At 45.6% G+C, this 19,070-nt stretch overlaps 1 protein-coding gene across 1 annotated transcript in view; it reads right to left on the bottom strand.

The window, feature by feature from the left end:
• Positions 1-1,382: 1,382 nt before the first annotated feature.
• The window catches only part of LOC147729245 (uncharacterized), a 55,533-nt gene continuing 37,845 nt past the window's right edge, over positions 1,383-19,070 (bottom strand). The window contains exons 7-10 of the mRNA XM_086959548.1: positions 13,960-14,075; positions 9,739-9,765; positions 9,568-9,646; positions 1,383-2,273 (exon numbers count right to left, since the gene is read on the bottom strand). Coding sequence (XP_086815674.1) covers positions 1,955-2,273; positions 9,568-9,646; positions 9,739-9,765; positions 13,960-14,075 — 541 coding nt within the window. The 3' untranslated portion in view covers positions 1,383-1,954. The remainder of the gene's footprint in view (positions 2,274-9,567; positions 9,647-9,738; positions 9,766-13,959; positions 14,076-19,070) is intronic.

Genomic DNA, 19,070 nt, shown 5'->3' with positions numbered 1-19,070 from the left:
ACTCAGAGAGACTCGTCCTTGGACCCTCCCCCGCTGCTTGGACAGCTCCTGGTGGCCCATCGCCCTCATAAACCCACCCACCCTGACAAACCACGCCAGGAAACTTTGCATCATTCTAGACTCCTCCCTCACCAGTACTCGCCAGATCAACGCTGTCACTTCCACCTGTTTCAACTCCCTCCACTACCTGCAAGACCTCCAAGTGGATCCCCCTGAAGCCAGAAACACCTGGACTACAAAACGCCCTCTACACAGGTATCAACAAATTCCTGATAGACAAACTCCAGACTATCCAGAACACTGCAGCCAAACTCGTCCTCGGCACCCCAAGACATGAGCACATGACCCAACACCTGCAAGACCTACAATGGCTCCCCGTTGTGAAGATAGTAACTTTCAAGCTACTCATCCTTGTCTACAAATCCCTCCACAACATCGGACCCAAATACCTCAACAAAAGTTTCTCTTTGCACACCCAAAAGAAACCTACGCTCTGTCGACCTCGCGCTGACAGCGACCCTGTGCATCCATAGAACCAGAGCTGGGGTAGAGCCTTCTTCTACATCACAGTCAAAGCCTGGTATGAGCTCCCAGTCAACATCAGACGCTCCCCCACTCTGCACACCTTCGGGAAGAGCCTCAAGACCTGGCTTTACAGCTGACCTGGAGCTGCCCCCTTCAAGCGCCTTGAGACGCTCATGGGTGAGTAGTGCACTTTTAAAGCCCCTGATTGATTGATTAAGTCTGGGAGGTTTTGAGGGCATCACTACTCTGGCACTCTAATACTTTGTTCCAGCTGTGGTGGGAGGAGTTGGGTGGTTTAGTGGGAGAGACGAGGATCCTGAGTTGGTGAAGTGGATGATGGCGTGGTCTGCCTAGTTGAGGTCAGTGTAATGGCTGTAACTGACATTGTCGCTGGCTGTGAAGATGAGGTCGCTAGTGTGTCTTGCAATGTGTGTGTGGCTGGTGACCAGTTGGGTGAGGTCGATGTTGTTCATGTTCAGCAGAGGTTGGCGTTGTTTATGTCATTGAGGTCATCGTGGTGGAAATAAAGGTCTCTGAGGAAGATATATCTATTAGGAGGGGACCTGCACATCTCTCCCTGTTGACTTGACAAGGAAGGTGCATTCATGGGACAGCAGCTAGGCATGGCACAGAAGTACGTATGATTTAATAAAAGTACAATATTAACTTAGTCACAACACAGCCAGATTTCCAACGTCAAGCCTTCAACCTGCAACACACACACACACACACACACACACAGATGCACGTACACACAAACACATGCACACGCACACACACACACACACACACACAGAAAGTGTTCCACCACGAATCAAGGCGAAAGGATCATTGTACTAAACTTTCACGAAAAAGAGTGTATTTCACATTTTTACTTATATACACATTGTTTGTTTCCATGTAAAAAAACACACAGGATGATGAAAGAACACATTTAGACTCGCACTCTTTTCTCCCCACCAAGTGGAGGAAGGATACATTTAGATGGCCCTCATTCCCAAAGGAACTCTTATCATAGACTCTGCATAATCATTGCACTGTGCACTTTGAAGGTCGCTGACCTTCAGACATGAAAGCAATCTGATGAAAGGATCAAGGGCATTTCACTCGCTGTCCCCCATCTCTGTCCATAGTGGATATCAGGCAAGCTAGTGTTCTCTTTTCAATCTCTTTGTACACGTTGGATGTATTTTTTTTAAAGAACCCATAGACTCCCTGTAGGGTGTAGTGCCACCCATCCAGTGATATGTCCATCCACTCTTTGTAGGCGCTGAGGTCCACTTTCAAGTCATGAGTCCCAGGAGTCGCAAAAGTCTCTAGGTCGAGCATCCTGAAATGTTTTTGCAAGGACTTGTGTGCTCTTAGATGGAGTATTAAGATATTGCCCTCAGGAACATACCTGGATAAAGAAAATATAGAAATGTCTTTCTCATTGTTCCCCGGAGGCATCGTAGCCCAGGTTGTCATACACGCGGCTATGGCCAGTCGGAATGGCAGGCAACTCAGGACGCGGGTTGGCATAGGACAGGTGGCTTCGGTAGTTGAGCATCTCTGGCCGTATGGCAGGAAGCCGGGGTTCAGGAAGTATATTCACGGAATTGCTATATACTGGGTCGATCACGTCTACCACCGGTGTGTAAATGCTCGTAGTGTTCCACGTGGGCACCCTGGCTGTGACCCTTCCAACTTCATTCGAGTTGCCCACAGTCCCTGAGTGGGATTTATCGAGGCAACAAATGAACTGGTTCCTGGGGAAACAGAGAGAGGAGAGAGATCAAATGATGGTGAGCTGTGAGAGGAAAGCAGGATAATTAGCAACCTGTCTCTACGTGTCTGCTTTCCAGGAGAGGTAGAAAACACTTTTTTAAAGTCTATTTTTTAAATTGTATAAGGCAATAAAATACAAAAAGGCAGTGTAGCATAATCACAGGGCCACAAAGGGGTCATATATCATTCGAGCAGTCCATGAGGCATAAGTAAATTGGAAATCAAGAAAGCATTGGTTGATCAGGAATAATACATTGGCAAACTTATTGATCCCATATGTGAGTGGTTCTGAGTCCCCCCAGAGGTTCCTCCCCCGGTTCCACGAAATGATCGTCTTGGGGACCTATGTTTTTCCGATTTGCGTGGACAACCTCTACTCAGGTTTACCGTTTTTGTCTGCTAGCATGCCCCAGTCCATGTTGTGTTCTCAATCTACCAAGGCTGGCGTTTCCCGCAGGTGTAAAAATACTACTGGCCCGATTCACAGAACTAACTTAAGACAAAATCCTAAACTTACTACCATTTTGGTATTCACAGAAAGCACTTACTCATTTTGGTATTCACAGAAGGCACTTACTCATTTCGGTATTCACAGAAGTTAGGAGTCCTAACTTTAGGACTCCTAAATGCCTTCTGTGAATACCGAAAGTCTTAAAGTTAGGATTTTTCTCAGTTTAGGAGTAGTAAAGTTAGGCCTCTTAACTTGAGGACTCCTAAATGCCTTCTGTGAATACCTAAAGTCTTAAAGTTAGGATTATTCTCAGTTTAAGAGTAGTAAAGTTAGCAATCCCAACTTAAGGGCTCCTAAACTGAGAAAAATCTTAACTTTAAGACTTTCAGTATTCACAGAAGGCATTTATGAGTCGTAAAGTTAGAACTCCTAGTTTCTGTGAATACCGAAATGAGTAAGTGCCTTCTGTGAATACCAAAATGAGTATCTTCTGTGAATGCCAAAATGGTAGTAAGTTTAGGATTTTGTCTTAAGTTAGTTCTGTGAATTAGGCCCTACATTTATTCATTACTGTGTGTGCTAAGATCTATCCTGGTGGCAGCAGAGCTCCTCTTAGACCGCAGTAGGAGAAATGACAGCTGTGCAGTATCAGAAGATGGAAGAAAGAGAGGAATGCACTCAGAATCTTGTATAGGCCAAACAAAAGGGATGAGCTAGAGTTACAGAGTGAGGATCACTTTGAAAGAGGGGATTAATACACAAGCAAGGGCCCTGGTTGGCAGACAGGGCCGAAAACTTCAGACCAAGGTTCCAAACCCATGCTCACCAAGACTCGGATGTTCAGACACTGGTACCAAAGTAGAACAACCTTAAAATTGGGGGCGCTTAAGCATTGGCACCTCAGTGTTCTGCGGTTGTGCTAATGGACTCAGTAATCACTGGGGTACCTGAACACACTTTGCATGGGGTCCCTTTGCTTTCACTGCACCACTGTCCAGATATAGAGAGATAATAAAGTCATACCAAAGGGTGAGATGTATGAGATGCTAAGGAGTGGGGAGGGGGGTGGGATGTCTTGAATTCTGACTCCAAATTGTTAAGTCACCAGCTCGAATGCAATCCCCTCATTTTCATTTAAGTAGAGCATGATCCTGGCACAGACACCCCTCAAACCAGTACCCCTCAAACCGACAGTCAGCAGACCTGGTTTTTGACTAATGAACTATGAAACATATGAGCAGAAATATCTGCCTGATATATTTTACCGACTTTTCTTCTATTCACAAATATTTCCGGGACCGCGTATGGAAATCTGCATCGGGTAGAGTTTTCCAGGCATACTCCTGGGAGGGTCAAGTGACCTTCTATGCTGCATCCGATTCACACTCTTCGGAGGTCTCTGCATGGCAGGCATAATCTTCCTTGTGCAAATGCCCTTGTCTTCTACACTGACAAAATTATTTTCGCACAGCGAAATTTCTACACTTACATCCCCGTTAAATCTGGTGAAGGTCCATTGCCCTCACACCATACAAAGGGCATTACGCCAGCTCGTGGTAGCAGTAAATATCTGGCCATGAGTGGGATTTATGGCTGCAGAGATGTCTGCCCTCTTTGCACAGATACACGCCCCCATAAATGGATTTACGCCTTCCAGGGATCACTGTGTGAATTCCTAGCAGGCGTACAAAAGGTAATTTCAATCATAGATGCATGTTTACGAGCAAATTCACCCTGGTGAATTGCTCCCATTGCTTTCATTCAGCAATGATCGATCCAGTGGTTGCAAAGAGGCGGAGCCACTGGAAGCTGACTTGGGCTCCTCAGGCACAAACATTGAGTAAGTGCAGGAACCCTTATGTTGCCAATGATGCATTGATCTATAACATGACAGCTGGAGGTTTGCACCGCAGTGGATTATTGATTGCCAGCGTGATGAGATTCATGCCATTAGTTGGGTAATTGTGAAGCTATCCTAGTGCGAAGAGACAATGGCTTTGATTAGAATTGGAGGGGGAAGTTGATATATTCTGGTTGACCACTGTAATTATGCGATTGTATGGCCATTTTCGCACAATTCAAGATTTGTCACATTTGCCAGATAATCCATCATTTGCCGCATAATCTACAGATTTTATCCCCAAAACTATTGTGTTTCTAGCTTAAACAGTTTAAAAACTACTTTAAATGCAACTTGTTGCTGCACAGCGAAAGTTCCATTCCAAAGCTGGACTTGTCACCTTTCTGTTGCTTATTGCTATAAATGGGTATTAAAATGGGACTAATGAGGTGCGACCAATGCCCAGACAGTGTTACCAAGTTTAACAAGCATTTGCAATGCAATCGGTCTTGCCTTTGGGACCTTATATGTATTTACCTATGCAGCACATTAGCCTGGCTGCTGAAACATCTACTGTTCTTTAACATGGAAGGAAAGTAAGCACCAAACTGCGGAACACGCCAGGTATGGGTACACATGGAGAGAAATACTGCCTATCAGCTGGAAATGGTATTGTCCGAAGCTCTGTTTTTAATATAACCTCAGGGCCTTCTTGGTCATAGCACTAAAAAAACAAGATCTAATAGACTATTATTGCCTATGGATGCTTGTGGAAGACAAGTTTCTGTGGCCTGGAATCTAGGGAATGTTAAAGGGATTCTGGTATATTACTGACCTTTGCTGGTCGTTTTCTATCAAGCAAGTTAAATAGCGACAGTTACCAGAAACATAAAAAAGAAAGTCCCAAAGCAGACAGCAATTCTGGTACTTTACTGACCTCTTCTGGTCGTTTTCTATCAAGAAAATTAAATAGAGGCAGTTAAACAGAAAAAGGAGCCCCTAAGCAAAGTGGAAGCAGACAAGTACTGGGGATGATCTCCAGAGCCCAAAAAGTACATACAAAAGATCTTCCAGACAGCGCAGACGCTGTCTAGGCTCCACCTAAAAATGATTAAATAATTAGGTAATAGTATTACAAAATATGCTGCAAGAGGTTGCATAATTTGCCTTCAATTGCTGCATAATTTACTCAACTCTGCTGCATAATTTGACCCTCTCCTGCCTCATAATTCCAGTGTCCCTGATTATAAATGGCCCAGTGTTTAAACACTCAGATTTTCCTCATGCAGGAAAACTGAGGCCGAATCAACTGGCCGTAAACTCTGCAGATAAAAATCAAATGAGGCTAAGAATGTAAGGGCAGACCGGCGCTGGCTGATAACTGCTCCTATCAATCAATCAATCAGGGGCTTCTTTACAGCACTTGGGGGTGAGGGAAGGGCTCCGTAGGATGCTGGGGTCATCCTACGGAGCGAGGTCTTGAGGTGCCTCCTAAATTGGAGCAGTGCTGGGCTTTGCCGGAGGTGGTGGTCGTTCCAGGTCTTGGCTACAAGGTACGAGAAGAAGGACTTTGCACCCATTATGATCTTGTAGATGCATAGCACTATGGTCAGAGAGAGGTCGGCTGATCGTAAGTTTCTTTTGGGTGCATGGAAGGAGAGGCAGTTGTTTGGGTATGCTGGTTAAATGTTGTGTAGTGCCTTGTATGCATGCGTGAGGAGCTTAAAGGCTATTTTACTTTCGATAGGGAGCCAGTTAATTTTGCCGCGGTGTTGCATGATGTTTTTGTAGCGGGTATGTCTAGAATCGGTCTGGCTTCGCCGTTCTGCGCAGTCTGGAGTTTGTGAAGGAGTTTTTGTTGCTACCGGAATAGCGGGCGTTGCCGTAGTCCTGTCTGCTGTTGATGATTGCGTGTGTGACTGATTTTCTGCATTTAGAGGAGATCCATCTGAACGTTTTGTGCTGTATGTGGAAGCAGGCAGAGGAGACGGCGTTGTACTAGCAGTTCATAGTGAGCGATAAGTCCACTACAATTTTGAAGTGTTGTGCATGGTCTGTTTGGGTGGGGAGGTTCCGAGGGTTGGAAGCCACTAAGAGTCATCCCATTTAGAAGTGGTGGAGCATAAGGACTTCTGTTTTCAGGCAAATGTCCTTCATCCAGGCAGCGCAGCTTTTATCCCTTCTTGGAAATAGTGCCTGGTGACGTTGGGTTCCTCGGTGAGGGAGAGGCTGAGCTGGGTGTCATCGGCGTAGGCGACATTGTTGAGCCCGTGGTTTCTTACAATGGTAGCGTAGGGGGCCATGTAGATATTGAAGGTGGTGGGGCTGAGGGAGGGTCCCTGGGGTACTTCACATCTGTTGGTTCAGAGGGGTAGGGTGGGAGTCTGACTCACTGAGTTCTGCCAGTGAGAAATAATGGTATCCAGTGGAAGCCCTTTTTACTCAGATGCTGCAGTCATAGCTAGCTTGCAGTGGGAGACAGTGTCCAAGGTAGCTGAGAGGTCCAGGTGGATGAGAGCTGCCGTTTAGCCCTGGTCAAGGAGGGTGCGGATGTCGTCGGTGGTGGATAGTAGGGCGGTCTGGTTGCTGTGGTTGCTGCGGAATCCAGATTAGGCATTGTCCAGGACGTTGTTGACTTCAATGAAGTTTGCTAGCTGGGTGTAAACTGCCTTTTCAATGACCTTGGCTGTGAATGGGAGCTGTGAGATTGGCCTTAAATTCTTAAGGTCCATCATGTCTGCAGAGGAATGTCATGGTCTGGAAGGAGTAGTTGATCGTCGAGCGTGGTTCAGGTGTGATGGTAGTGGCGGCTCTGTGGAAGATGTGGGGTGAGCAGGGGTCTGAGGGTGATCATGAGGGGATGCTCTTCATGGTCTTTAAGGTGTGTTCTGTCATGAGGGGGGTCAAAGTAAGTAGGGTCTGTTAGGTGGCATCGCTTGGGGTGGGTGCAAGAGCCATGCAGAGGTCCTGGTTGTCGTAGTTGTCATACAGCATCTTCATCTTGGGGTGAAAAAAGGTGCGTAGTCTGTTGCAGAGGTCTTGGGAGTGAGGGACATCTGTTATTTCGGTACTGGGTTTGGCAATTTCCTGGATGATTGAGAAGAGTTCTTTGGAGCTGTGGGCGTTGGTGTGGTTTCTGTCTAGCAGGCAGTTCTTCTTGTGATGAGTTGGTGGTGTGCTGTGGTGGCTGTCCTGTAGGCGGCGCATGTTTCTAGGGTTTTGCTGTTCCTCTGTGTCTTTTCGAGTCGTCAGCAGGATCGCTTGGATTCTTGGAGTGCAGGGGCGAACTAGCTTGGTTTCTTGTTGTGTCGTCCTGTAGCTTTCTTGTGGGGAGTGAGAGAGTCTGCACAGTTGGTGATCCAGTGTTGAAGATTGTGTGCCGCGGTGTTGGCATCTGGCGTTGTTGTAGGTGGGGTACTACTGGTGAGGCTAGCGGTGAGCTGGTCTTCGTGACTTTGTTCCAGCTTCTGTGTGGGAGACGGTGCATGTGCTTGAGTACATTGGGTTTTCTGAAGGAGACATGGATGAAGTGGTGGTCTGTTGAAAAAAGTTCCGTGGTGTAGCTAAGGAGATGCTGTTTCCTCCAGCGAAGACGGGGTCGAGAGTGAGTCCCGCTGTATTGCTTCAGTCCTGTGTTGTCGAGGTTCTCTAGGAGGGTGGTGGTGTTGGGGTTGTCGTGGTTGTCCAGGTGGAAGTGTAGGTCTCTGAATGGTATGTAGTCTGTGGAGGCAATCTTGTGGGATGCGATGAAGTCAGTGACGGTGTCAGTGAAGGGAACACAAAGGCCAGGTGGCCTGTGGATGAGGGTTCCACAGAGAGGTGTTCTGGTGTTGGTATGGATCTGGAAGTGAAGATGTTCCATGAGGGTAGTGGTGTTTTCCAGGTCAGTGGTTGTTCTGTGGAGGGAGGTTTTGTGGACGATGGTGATGCTTCCTCCTGGATTGATGGGGCGGTCTTTTCTCAGGATCTTGTATCCATCGGGAATGGCGATTGTGATGTCGGGCGCGGAGTTGACATTGGTCCAGGTTTCTGTGAGGAAGGCTACGCCCGGCGTGTGGGTGTTGAGGAGGTCTCATATTTCTATAGCGTGCTTGTGACTGGAGCATACGTTGAGGCAGATGTAGTTCAGAGGTTTGTGTGCGATGATGTGCGGTAGGCTGGGTACTGCTGCTGGGATGTAGAGGTTTGTGAAGGTGCAGCAACAGTGTCGGCAGGAGATCTGGCCTTGGGTATTGCTTGGTGTCGAAAGATGGCAGTTGTTGCTGCGTCTGGGGCTGAGTTTGTGGAGCTCTTTGGAGTTGATTACAACCTGGGTGGAGAACAAGCCCAGCCTCCCATACCCTGGATGAGCACCGTAACACAGCGCTCAGACCAACCAAAACGCTGCATTGCAGCATTGTGATTGGCTATGGGGAGCCTATGGACCAATCAGTAACACATCAGTGGGATAACTGCCTACAAATAGCCCCCAATGTATTATGGAACAATCAGAAACCCAGCAATGGGAAAAGAGATTAATAACAACCCCCCAATGCATTACGGATCGATCAGAAAGAAAGCAATGAAAGTGGTGCTTGTGCGTGCAAACAATAGACAGCCATGGCAGGAATGAAATAACACGTGGGTTATTTGTGGAACCAGCGTATAGGAGATTCCAAATTACAGCATGTAAAACTGAAAAAATTGAAAATTGAAAATAGATAAAAGATAATCGATAAAAGATATAGAAATAAAACATGTCTGAAGAAAAGAAAGTCAGATGTAAGGAGCGGAAGGGAAATATGTGTTCCACAGGGTATGTTTATTCACTGTGACGTTTAGTACGGATTTGTGGTTAGATTTTGTTGTACGTCATGTGGTAAATGAAGCTTCGCCTACAAAAGACATAGATACAGGCTAAAGAAACGGTTGAAAGAAAAAGAAAATTCAGTAACTCTCTGTTGATGACCGAAATAGCTATCTTATAATTATACTGATCACTTACCCTCGCATACAGGCCGCCGCTATCAGCAATATGGCAAATATGGATGCTAAAATACATCCCATTAGAATATTTTTCCAAGCTGAGAAAAAACGAAAAAATATGATTAAAGCAACTGAAAATGTGTGCAGGAATTAAAGTGTGCAATAATGTGTAGTATGAAACAGGACTTACTGTTGTCCACACAAACTGCATCTTTAACTGTGGAAATGAAAAATGACAATAAACAATGAGTTAGTTGTGGTGTCGAGTCAGCCTTGTGGCATCCTTTTAATAATCATGAAGAGGGAAATGTATAGATGTTCTACTTTTATCTCCCCTCGACCCCTCTTAAATTTCCGTTTTCAAACACCTTGCCAACTTGGATTTTCGCATGATTTGCAATGTTTTTCATTGAATAAAGAAATATCAGAAACGCATGGAGAAAAATCCATTTGAGCAGTTACAAATGATTTCTACTGAAATCATATGTGGCTATAGCAATCTGTTGACATGTTGTTTAAAAGTTTATCCCAAACTCCATAATTACAATACAAACAGAGATACCATGCTGATGCAAGCCCATATTCTCATTCATTCACTCACTCTTACACTTCACCAATCTGCTTTCTGACCTTTCTGACAAAATGCCCTTGACAGGTGGTGCCAAACAATCATTAAACACGCCTCCTCCATCTCAACACCCCAAAGGGGAAGAAACCAAAAACCCTGGACCAGGGCTGCATCCGTGCACAATATCTAGATCACCGGTAACTACAACAATTTTTCCATTAAGATTCAGGGTTTGTTATTTGATCTGATATGGATGGCCCTTTGCGGAATGCTGCAGCCCGGGGGCGGCATAACATTCCTAAATATCATTCGGTACATCAAGAAACATTGCTGGCTCCCTGTAAGACAGAGGGTCCCTTTTAAAGTGTATTGTGTTCAAAGCACTGCATGGGATCGGACAGGCAGGTCAGCTTCGGCCCAACTGCTGGTGGTGCCAAGATTCAGCTATGCAAACTGGGCTAGCAGAAGTTTTGTGCTTGGAGCATCTAAAGTGTGGAAATCCCTTCCCTGGCACATTAAAGCCAGGCCCAAGCTCCTGATTTTCAGGAAAGGTTAGAGTTCTGTCTTTGGGTTTGCTTCCCTTGCTATCTCAGCTAGCACCAAGACCCCTTTGGTAATCGAGCGTCAATAACAACATTTAATAAAACATAACATGAGATCTTACATTACAGAGAGCAGTTGAACCCTCAGCTTGAGGTAGACGTGAACCGCGGGGCGGAATGCCATCCCGACGGGTGGGGTGCTGTGCACATCTCGCATCATGAGGACTGGGCATTGTGGTCTCAGATGGAGTGTTATATATGTCATGAAGGTAGGGTGGGGGAGTCTTAAACTGAGCCTCGTGCACAACAACTCATGTACATCACAAGGGTGGGGTGGGCATCCTAGCCTCAGATGAACTCTGGATGAGGGCCATGTGTTAGAACCTCAGAGAGGGGCTGCTGTAGCTCACAAGATTTGGGTGTTGCTTCCTCGGATGGATTGTCATGCATCGGTCCAGCTGGTAAATTATAAGTGAACCACCCATCACTGTTTTGTCCGACTCCATTTTAGCATAAACTGCGCCTCGCTTCCTGCTATACAGCCACCTGCATCAAGCTAAAAACCGGTCACAGACGAGCAGATTCTTAGGGCCAGAAGTATCAAAGGGTTTTGTCCATTCTGTGTCTATGGGGAAATGTGTTGATACATATGGCCCTTAGAATCTGCCCCTTTGCGACCAGTATTTTTGCATTTGGGTTGCATCATCCCAAATGCAAAAATCACAAATTAAGGAATCTCTAAATTGAGATTCCTTAAATTGAGATTGCATTTAAGGAATTCCAAATTGAGATTTCTTAAATGCAATGCATCAAAGTAAAAAAATTAGCGATTTCGCTAATAGGAGTAGCAAATGACCATTTAAAAAAAAAATGTTTTAATTGTATCCCCATCTGCCCGACACACGTCCCTTAGATGCGGGAGAAACCAACCAATCATGTCACTGCCTCTAGAAGCAAGACCCTGGAGATTGAGCCGCTTCACTACTTGGCAAAGAGTTTTATGAATTGATAGGAACAACCGTGCATCTTATGACGATGTCTCAAAGCAACTTCGTGCCGAAGTATTCAGTATATATATGTCGGAATCTGGGCTGACCACAATACTGAACTGTTGAGTGGATGGGCTTAAACATCGGATATTGGGGAAAAAAAAATAAATAAAAAAAATAATAAAACCCAATAGGACCTCACTTCCACTCAGTCAAAAGCTTCCAAAATGTGAGATTCTGAGCTCTACATGATCTTCTCATATCTACCTTTGAGGTTTCATATAATGAGTTTAACCATCCTGAGTGGGTGGGAGGGGTAGTTTCCACCCATTGCATACATATCTGCCGTCTGGCCAGCAGTATAGCGTAAAACAAAAAGGATCGTGCTGCCCCAGTTATGTTATGGTGTACACCAAGGATGACAAGTGATAAAGATAATGAGATATCGGTTTGGATAATTGAGTCTAGGGTAGCTTTAATCTCTGTCCAGAAAGTAGCTAGATGGGGGCATTCCCAAAACATATGAGTGTCAGATGCTGAGGGGAGTTTGAATTTGTTACAACATTTCCCCTCTTGAAATTTAGACAAACGTAGAGGAGTGAGATAAGCCCGATGTAAAGTGAACAGATGGTTTCGTCTAAGCCAAGCGGGTTTTACCAATTTATATAAAAGGATGAAAGATTCTATCCAACTGTCCTCCTCTATTGCCGCAATTTCTCTCCCCCATAACTGTTCTGGCAGGTGGAACTCCCCATCTATCTCCTCATGTATAGACCAATACCAGCAAGCCACCTCTTTACCTCCTATCTGTTTTCCAACTAGCTGTTGTTCTAGAGGACTAGTTCTCCCGATATTAGGGACTTTCCTGATCAATTCTCTGGCCCAACTGCTAATTTGTATGTATTTAAATCTAGACAATGTCACCCCTACTTTTCCCTAAGGGCTTCCCACGGTATCAGGATGCCACCATCAAGTAAGTCCCCCCATCTAGCAGTTGAACTTCATGGTAATTTGCAAAAACTTTGAAAAATGCACTTTTGTGCATTTTTCAAAGTTTCACATTGTGCACACACATGCCCTGAGGGCATGTGTGTGTGCAACATATGTGCACAGATCAATTTCAGGGGTGCAACAAGGTGTCATTTTGACACCCTTGCACTCTTGAAATTGCATGAGCAATTGCGAGTACCTACTGGTACCAGCACATTGCTCATGCAATTTTGAATTCATTGCTATGGGCCTGGAGGCCCATAGGAATTAATGGGACCATATTGCGACTCGCAATTTGCGAGTCGCAATTAAGGAATGTGTAGGAATCGCTATTTTTATAGCGATTTCTACATGCATAAGCTTTTGTGATTCCTAAATAGCGATTCCTTAAAAATCGCTATTTAGGAATCGTAATTCCATCTGTTGATGCATCTGGCTGATAGTGTTTTTCCGCAAGTAGAGAATGGAGTGTCCTGGTTTCATGAATGTGAACCAAGCGTTTTCTCGCCCGTCTTGTAAGCACTGGCACTGCTTTTCTAGTGCTCACTTTATAATGACATAACCTCCACGACCACAGCGCTAATATCTTTTAAATCCAACTGGTTGATTACAGCATATTTTCCAAAAATAGTCACTAGGTGGCACCATTCGCACTCATAGTCAATTGATACGCTACTCTAACTGCAGATGAGAGTTTGTCGCTAAAAATAGGATTATGGTTCCAGACTACAGTTCAAAATTACTATCCTAATAAACTATTGTGCGTGCACACCTGCCTGTGTAGAGAGTTAGAAAGAATAATAAAGGAGAAAATAAAATAGTGATAATTCAAGTAGTAATTAAACAAAAAAAATCATAGGAAGATAAAATGCAACAGAAAAGAATGATTATGAGAAAGACACAAAGAAAAGAGAAAACAAGAATAAGAGCAAAGATGTAAGAAGATGGAGAGTAATAAATGAGGCAAACAAAATAATTTTTTACAGCAAAGGAAAAAAGAGAAAGCCTTAGGTACACGAGTATGAAGAAATAGAAAAGATTGCAAAATAGAGAGACGAAGAAGACTTGAGAAATAAACACATAGTGATACAAAGAAATAAAGGGACTAGACATTAAAATAGAACAAAGAAAGAGAGAGTAAAAAAGAAAAGGTGAAAAAAAAATAAAGGAGAGATAAGTACGAAAAAAAGAACATAAAATCGTGTGAACAAAAGATTCTGAGGGAGGAGAGTGATAGCAATAAAGGCAGGTAAAGGAAGAAAAACATTACAAATAAATAAGACCAAACACAAATAAAGAGTAGCATAGAACTCCGGACTTACGATTTGCATTATAGCAGAAAACGCTGGCGTTAACCTGCGGATAATTGACGCAGGGAACCTCTTCCATCATACCACTCGCATTCTGTTTTATGATCCCGTCTTGGTACCAAGCAGTCCTACCAGGAAAACAAACCGGATTAGAAAAACAGGAAAAGCAAAGAAGCAAAGCTAGGGGAAGAGGATCAAATTCACCAACTGAGCAATGCCAACTCAAAGCAATGTGGAATGTGGGGAGCGCAAATTCATTTGCAGGGTTCAAGTTGTGCAGTTTCAGGGTCTTGGGTGGTTACATCAGCAGAAATAGGTGAGCACTCACAAGCGCACGGGTTTCAGGCTGTCTGTCCACTATAACGCTGCAGCCAGTTTCTCACTCTCATAATGCCTACAAATTTACTTTGTCGATTGCAGGAGAAAAAACATTTTCAGGGTAAGAGTGGGGAGAAGGCACTTCGCGGCATATCAGCAAGGGCTTTATCTCCGCTTTTTTTGGCTTTAAAAGCCAGAATAGTGGAGATAAAACCATCGCCCTATCAGCAAGAGGGTGCCAACCTGCATATTCGCATATTAGCACCCCTTTGCACTACGCCTACCTTTACATCTCTTATGAGATGCAAAGTGGGCGTTCCTGACATACACTGCATGTCAGGACGTCAATAGCGCGGCTTCGCGCTATCAGCATGGATGCCCTAGCATTTTAGCAGACAATAGTTTTTGGAGAAAACTGTTTTCTCCCAAAACTAACATCTGCTAAATTCTTGACTTAGCCACCCCTAACATAGTGGGTGGATTATGCTGATACGACCGCAGGGTGGTATCAGAAAGGTAATCGCTGTTTTGCAGGGAACATCGCTGGAAAACCAGCGATGTTCCCTGCAAAACGGCGATTTCTCCGCTTTTGCAGGAATTTTTATCGCCTTGGAGATACGCGTTGCTAATGACGCATTCTCTCCGGTATGAAAACCTGCGATAGCGGACGTTAGGGAAAGGTGCGCTAAGCACGCTTTGTGATAGTTATCGCAAAGCGTTGATGATAGGCCCCTTGGTTTTCTGACGGAGTGTAGAAAAATGGGTTCCATACAAGAAAAACAATTTTATTTGCTGGAGAACCAAAGAAAAACGTTTAAGGAGAAAATACACTCGCTGGCACATTTCTATGTCTGCAAATGTACGTCCTGAAAATGTGCAGGAATGAATCCACATGTGGGCATTCCCGTGGATTTGAGATCTCCCTCTTGTTTCGTGGTCATGGTTCAGACCCTGACATCAAGTGAATAAAGTACACCCTGACCGCGTCAAGGACATTTGTAACGAAATCAGGACGCAGACGGAATGTTGAAAAAGGAGACTATTAAAGCCTGGCGAGGGCTAGACCGGTTATTAACCCCTCCCCTGCTGATGATGGAACCGCTCCGTCATCAGCTGCGGTGGCGCTGTGCTGATGACGGAGCGGTTCCGTCATGGCCCGCCCGACGCTCATGCGCGGCGGGAATTCCGCGCCTGCGCTGAGCGTTCTATTGAGCGGGCGGGGCCATGACAGAACCGCTCCGTCATAAGCACAGCGCAACCGCAGCTGGTGACGGAGCGGTTCCGTCACTAGCATGCGCCGCCGTATTTCCGCCCGCCCCCTTAGCACTGCGGCGGAATAGCCGCCGCAGTGAAGGGGTTAAAAGCCTTGAAGCAATGTTATAGGCCCGACCCGCAGGCGGGGCCCTATATTGCGGGTGAGTACCTTTAACAAGCGATACAGCCAAGGCAGAAGAGATATAAGGCTATTTGGACATCACACCCACTGAGGTCAGGATGTTCTAAATTAATAAGGGAAAAACATGAAGACTACCATTGGAATGTTGGAGCTATGGGCTTGCACCAGCCATTATTAGCCCTGAGACATTTAATTGTTTTCAATGGAGCTCTCAACATTCCACTGTTCTAATTATCAGCGGACATCAGGAGGGAGTGAGCCAAACACCAAAGGTGAATGTAAACACTCTAGGGTAGAATGTTCACTCACATCCCACTGGCAGGTGACAGGATGCAACACCATTCCAGCGCCCTAGATTACTTCTGTCTTTGTGATGTTTATCGCTTTCAGCTCTGCATTCTCTGCTCTGTCAGAGCTTTGGCTTGAGTGCAGACCATACCTGGTCTTAATCAGTGGATGGTTAACCTCATAGGAGCGTCGAACGTTCAGCGCCCAGTGCTGAACGCTCGAAAAACGAATGCTGGCCCGTCGGCCAACGGTCATGCGCAGCACTGGCAAGATAGTGCTCGCGAAGATCGTTGGCCGACGGCAGCACTTAAGGGGTTAATGCCCACTAAGCTGATTCATTTGTTGATAAACAGGTAGCTTCTGCCAATGATGGAGATTGGAGGAGCCAACAGGAAGTGTAGAAGCACGACAGATGCCAGTCAGAGTGGTCTGCACAGCTCGCTGCTGATATTTACTCATCCAGGGTGAAGCAGCTGAAGACTTTTCTCCTTTCGAAAAAGTAGCACGGCCCACAAGGAGCGTCGTCATCAGTGTTGTTGTATCCTGCCAACTGGATGCTTCCACTGCTGGATTCTAGAGTGATGGAATCCAAGAGGCTATGGAAGCTGGCAGCTGCTGAGGAGCTTGAATGTGCCAGGAGTCATTGTATGCTGCCTAGTGAACTTCTTAATCTCTAGAATTGGCTGTGCACTGCGCCTCAAAAGGGGCAATGAGGATAGGATACAAACACAAACATACACAGCACAATGGATGAGAGAAGTAAATAGGTCAAAGGCGGTTGCTTTGTGTGAGGATGTATTGTGATGAGAGGGTTATCCTGCCTCCATACTGACTACTAGTACTCCCCATTTTATTTCGAAAGAGTTTCAGTCTGTCCTAAAAAACAGGGGAATTAAGCATCCAGTTTTGAACATGACACTTTACAACGTACATGTTACAACGTGTGTCATTACAACACTTTTTTTACATCGCAAAATCCATTACAACGCATGTCACTACAACGCATGTTGTTGCAACGCATAATCCATTACAATGCAATTACTATTCTAACTCCGCCGGGCCGTTACTTTGGGGAATGAGTTGAAATGGATTATGCGATGTAATGTCATGCTTTGTATTGGATTTTGCGTTGTAAAACATTTGTTGTAATGACACGCGTTGTAATGCGAGCGTTGAATATGATGTTTCCCTTCAGTTTCTACCGTTCCAGGGGGAAGAGTGTAATGGAGCGCTTTAGCCGCATGTTGAGAGAAAGCTTAGGGTTGGTAGAGACAAGTGAGACTTGTTGGAGGAGTGTGGTTAAAGATGTGCCATGGAAGTATATGGCCACTCCGCACTCTAAGACAGGTAAGACTCCATTTTGCCTACCTAAAGGGAGAGCACCCTGCTCTGTGGAGGGACCAGCAAGGAGGGTCAAGTCTAGGTATCTAGAGTTGGGTTGTTGGAAGTTAAAAAAGAAGATGGAGAAGTGTCAAGCTCTATATGTTTGATGACATAATGTAAAGAAGTTGGAGGATGGTGTGAATGAGAGGGTGAGTCTGGGTCACAGGGTGCTGAAACGTTATGCCACGTTGTCCGAACTGAGAATAGTTGGTAATAGGGTGATGGAAAGTTATGGCACGCTTTTCTGAACCAAAGAGGGTTTTGGATTCAGAAGTGAACCTGTTGAATGGAGAGGAAGGCAAAGACCAGTAAGGAGGAACGTGACATCGGTTTGTGGGTGTAGTCCTAAGCTGTTTAAAGTTAATGTATGCACTTAAAATATGCACCTAAGTGGTATTCAAATGCTTACTGTGTTTGGAACTGTTGTATGCTAGTTATGAAGAATTGAGTAGCTCAATAATTGATTTAGATGTGTGAATATATTATTTATACTGTAGCAACTGTTAGCATTTTTGTTAGTGTATTAAAGTAGGGAGATGCATTATATCCTGGCAACTGGATGCTTCACTGCTGGACTCTATAGAATGGAGAAATCCAGGCGGCTTTGGAAGCGGGCAGTTGATGAGGGGCGGGAATGTTGAGGGGGGTTGGGGGGGGGGGGGGGTTAGTTGTTTGCTGCCTAATAAACTTCTTAATCTCTACACTTACACTTGGCTGTGCCCTGCGTCTCATAACTCAGCAGCAGCCATGACAGTCCGCACTGTGATGTCACTTAGTAGGTCCACGGTGCTTTGTGGGATGCGAGGATGTTACGTGTCCCAGGCACACTCTGCGCACCTTTGGTTAAGGCCATCTGTCATCGGGAAGCCTCCACCTCCTCCTAATGCCACTGCCGGGTGCCCTACCTTTGAATGTTCAGCCAAGCACAGTTTTAGTGTCGGACTCCATTTTGGTGAAGAATATGAAGACTAGAGTGGGGTAATGAGGCCCCTGGGGTGTGAGCACACACACAGGGAAGTGGTACCCCTTCCCTTACCTCTGGTTGGCCCATAAGGACAGGTGTCACTGATGAGTGTGTGAGGGATCCAACCGAGCACCACAACCCAAGACTGGTGTTTTGTGTATTATCATTCCAAATACATTCTCCTATAGAGAAGGAGCTCTGTAGACTGTTAATTTGCTACTGAAAGTCTCATGGGTGAACAGAATGACTTCCATCAAAACAAAGTCCGAATTAATCTTCAAGTCTCCCTCAGTAGACCCAGAGGTTAGAAAGACTGACGAGCCTGTCCGCAGAGTTGAGTGGCATAGAGTGTAGCCAAGGTTCTGGACGGAGGTCTTGGTAAGATCAAAAGATGAAGAAGAATTCACCTTTTCTGAAATAAAAGACTGGAGACCTAGTACGACTAATTGGCTGAGCACACGAGAGACCATTTACAAGGCCGGTGAACCTTCATGGGGGACTGCTCATTTATTATCATAACTAGCAGCCCGCCCCAGCGTTACCTGGGGCAGAAAGGGGCTGGGGGCAGTACACCCGCTCTCGCCCCGACCCCCTCCGCACCGACTCCCTCCCGCCCCGACTCATCCCCGCCCCCCTCCCGCCCGACTTACTCGCGCCCCCCTCCCGCCCCGACTCACTCGCACCCCCTCCCGCCCCGACTCACTCGCGCCCCCCTCCCGCCCCGACTCACTCGTGCTCCGACATTTTCATTTATTGCTGCCTCCTTCTTGCCTC

The sequence above is a fragment of the Lissotriton vulgaris genome, chromosome 2_2, assembly GCF_964263255.1.
Source record: "Lissotriton vulgaris chromosome 2_2, aLisVul1.2, whole genome shotgun sequence".
NCBI classification, from domain to species: Eukaryota; Metazoa; Chordata; class Amphibia; order Caudata; family Salamandridae; genus Lissotriton; species Lissotriton vulgaris.
The sequence above is the reverse complement of the archived record's forward strand: the minus strand, read 5'-3'. Positions and strand labels throughout refer to the sequence as shown.